Source organism: Ruditapes philippinarum, unplaced genomic scaffold, assembly GCF_026571515.1.
Source record: "Ruditapes philippinarum isolate M1 unplaced genomic scaffold, ASM2657151v2 ctg2124_1_1_1_1, whole genome shotgun sequence".
Lineage (NCBI taxonomy): Eukaryota > Metazoa > Mollusca > Bivalvia > Venerida > Veneridae > Ruditapes > Ruditapes philippinarum.
In genome coordinates this window covers 96,710-100,736 of record NW_026866703.1, presented here as the reverse complement: position 1 = coordinate 100,736, position 4,027 = coordinate 96,710, and the positions used below count along the sequence as shown (strand labels likewise).

Here is a 4,027-nt window from a genome sequence, read left to right as displayed (position 1 = left end):
AAGTAAGCGTGTATCAAAAACCAACGACTGTATCTTTATAAATCATGAAAATGCGTCGTTTTAAACTAACATTGAATAAATGATACAAATTTAGTAACAATTTTCTATAATGACTTGACTTAATTTCAAAAAGAAAATTGATATTTATTTTGAAATTACGATGTTCTGAAATATTTTGTGTCAATACTTTACAATTTCAAGATTGTAAATTCTAATTAAGCCAAAAATTAGATAAAATGTATTTGAAGTAATGAATTATACGATTGTTATTTTTTAATGCTTCAGTTGGCCGACTTTCAAATGAAATGTAAATCATGACGTCAAGATATTTTAGATGACTATCTGAGGTTAAAAGTGTTTAGACATTTTTATGTATAAAGGTGTAGTTTTGCTTGAATCAGTCAGTAAACGCTTGTTCTTCTGTTTCCAAGTACATTTTCTTATCTAAACATGAATTGTTACGAAAAGCTTTAGTCACGGAGAAGAAAACCATCCATACGACGTCACTTCCGTGTTAATGTCACGTGCTTTGTAGATCAGCCTTCCGCGTTCCTCGGCGTTTGGGGTAACCATGGAAACAGAACGTCCAAAATTGCAACAAGGTGCTCCAAAATGTTTGTCATGATTATCAATCATGGCTGTCAAACGCTTTATATAATCAATGGCGTACCGAAGCGTTTTAACTTTTGACAGGCGTTTGTGTTTTATATCCATCGGTACATGTTTTCTTAGCCTTAGAAACGCGTTGTTTACCGTTTCAACGCGCCGTCTCTCACGTGCGTTTCTCCTGGCAACGAGATGTGGCGGCTTCTCGCTGTGAGGCACGTGCTTATAAACCGTTTTACCAGTTCTTTTTATTCGTTTTCTTAATGCCTTTTCGCCACACTGGCGCCGATTCATTCGGCACGTAGCTTTCACATTTTGTTCGAAAGATGTCATTTTTATAGATAATCCGAAAGTTGATTACACATGTTACACAACACACTCCATTTTTATCTATTCGTAAACTTCTGTAACTAAAAATGTAATTTTTTATTTAAAAGGCTTAGATATATTCCATGTTCTGAAAATTACCGTCAAATTGTGTGGAACATTGTTCCTTAAGAAATTCTGCTTGATTATTATGGTGTCACCAACATCGCCGTCTTTTATAAACGTTCCCATTTCCCCTTTCTTGAAACTCACAAACAATCTGCATTGCAGAATTTTATCATTTCGGAAATTACCTTCATTTAATATTTATAAACAAATCAGCGATGGTCATAATTGGAGGGAAAAAGTGTAATTGAATAGTCGGCTGAAATAAAAGATGGTGTCAATTAAGATGTTATTTTGGATATTTATTGACCAAGCACCTGCTACGAAGACAGGCCTTTAGGCTCTCGCTAAATGTAAGAGCTCGTCAGAAAATGATATTTTCCTTTTCTCCGATATTTACGTCATTTATTATGCAAATCGTGAAGTAAATACAATTGCAATAAAAATTTTTACAAGAATATAACTTCGGCAACGACTATTTTTCTTCAAATACATGCATGATATACATGTACATGCGATAAAACTTATATTGAAGTGTCGAAAAATATGCTTAATGTTCAATAATAGCACAGTGGCCTCTCGTCTCAGATGAACTTTAGTATCAATGTGTCTTTTAATCAAAGGTTCGAACCCTGCTCCAATCACAGCCTTGTTTAAGTACTTGTAAAGTTCAGGAAGCTGTATCAAGAATTGTTCAGGTATGCTTCAAAATCGAGCTGAAATAAATGTATTTAGCTAAACTGATTAAGGGAAGTGGTGGCCTAGTGGTTAAAGCCCCGGTCACATATTCACGGATAATGCCACGAAAGAGCTACGGTCTAATCGTTCACGGATTACTACGGAAATGTGAAATTCTGTAGTCCGCTACGGTTCCAGTACGGACACACAACGGTATAAGTACGGAGTCCGACGGATTTACCACCAAAATTCCCCGGAGAGACACGGATTATTACGGACCGGCACGGTTTGATGCGGAGCGACACGAATTAGGACGGACGCACTACGGATACACTACGGTCTGCTACGGTATAAGCACGGGTTAGTACGAATAAGTACGGCCTGATACGGAGAAGCACGAATTGATACGGAGAAGAACGAATTGCCACGGATCTATACGGACCTAATACATCCGTCCACAATTTCTTGCATGCTCATTTTCAAAATGCCTCATAAGAAAAGGACACCTGGAAAACGAATTGCAGAGTTTAATGATTTCGGCGGAGAGGATTCGGCCTGATCGCGTCTGACCCCCTAGACACATCAGGTCCGATAAAAGTGAATTTCTTGAAGGACGCTGGGTTCTCAACAAGTTCGGCCATGAGAGCCGAATTTTTCCTCTATACATGTCATCTAGCAGCTCGACCACTGCCTGCGCATTCTGAGCCATTTCAATATAAAATTGCAGCCAGTAAATGGCAATTATCGTTTATTGAATGTTCCCGCAAATATGTTTGTTTTTAACAAGAAGGTAATACCCTTGGAAAGTACATGATACTTAATTAATCCGTACTAAACAGTGGTGGACCGTACAAGTCCGTGTTGCAACGCAATAAACCGTATAAGACCGTGCTAATCCCTGTCTCTCCGTAGTACAACGTATTACGGTCGTGGCTTTCCGTATTAATCCGTATTAAAACCGTAGCTTAAACGTAGGGTAACCGTACTAAAACGTAGTTCTCCGTACCAAATCGTGGAAATCCTTGAAAAGTTGGTTGGCTACGAATCAGTACGGACTAGTACGGTTTTCGTACGGACCAGTACGTATCAGTACGGTTTAATACGGACTAGCAGGGATACGCTGCGGTTGATTTTTCCGTAGCAAATTTTTGTGCATGTTCAAAAATTGTCAAGGATCGCTACGGATATACCAGGACTACTACGATTGATTACGGTTACAATACGGAGAGCTACTGACCAGTACGGGTAGCTACGGACGATGCCGGAATTAATCCGTGGCTCTTCCGTGGGCGTATTCCGTGAATATGTGACCGGGGTATAAGGTGCCTGGCACTCAACCAGGGAATCATGGGTACATGAGTACAAAGTTGGCATGTAGTCATAAAACCCGAACACTGCAGTACTACAAGTCAATGGATTGCAGGTTCGGCCTTGTACAATTTGGCTAAATTTGATGACAGTCATTTCTGTTTTAGAAACGGAGTTGTTGGTGTTTCTCTGAATTTGCATCCACAGCCTCTTGTGGACACGCCTTAATTTGTTACCAGCCACAATGAATATACACACATATACATGTATATATGAACATATGTGTATACACAAGTGAAGTTTATCTTCTTCAATTGTCGGATCCTTATTTGATTTTGATTTGTTATGTTCTGTTATTTTCCATCAGAATGATATTTAGATACATCGATTTTATTTAGATTAACATATTTTTGTTTCTGAAACTGAGTCGCCGTGGCCCAAACGTTTACACAGTTATCGTCTGTTTTTATAACTTTATACGTTTTTCAATATTGTTTGCAATAAAATGAAGTTAATGTGATTTTTTTCAACATAACACGAGGAGCTAAAAGCTTTTGCTAAAGGCATACATATCTAGTTTCATTCTAAGTGGAAGATTATCTTTATTTCTATTTGTTTCAACTTGACACTTTCACCGCCGTTTCATCGTACATTCGCGCTTGCTTGTACCAACATCTGAAACTTCCGGTCACGTGACAGTTTTCCATCTTAAAACCATGACAAGTTTTCGTGTTTTTTATGAGTTTATTTGAAGATTCATGCTTGATTTTGACTTTTAGTGTGACCTTAGATGATTTGTAAATTTGAACAGCAGAGTTGCTTTAAGTGGCTGTCAGCTAAATCCGTCTGCATCAACACGCGTGCTGGCGCGTGCCACCTAGGTAACACGCGCTTTTGTCGTTTTAGCGCGCGCGTTTAATGTAATTAGGATAACAAGATTAAGCTTAAAGCTTTTAATTCGACTATGCTGAATACATTGTTAGTCCTAATTTTATGTTACCTG

At 38.2% G+C, this 4,027-nt stretch overlaps 1 protein-coding gene across 1 annotated transcript; it reads right to left on the bottom strand.

Moving 5' to 3' along the window:
- Positions 1 to 474: 474 nt before the first annotated feature.
- LOC132733409 (achaete-scute homolog 1b-like) lies at positions 475 to 939 on the bottom strand. The gene has a single exon (XM_060720057.1). The coding sequence runs from the start codon at positions 937 to 939 to the stop codon at positions 475 to 477; it is 465 nt and encodes a 154-aa protein (XP_060576040.1).
- Between the last annotated feature and the right edge of the window lie 3,088 nt (positions 940 to 4,027).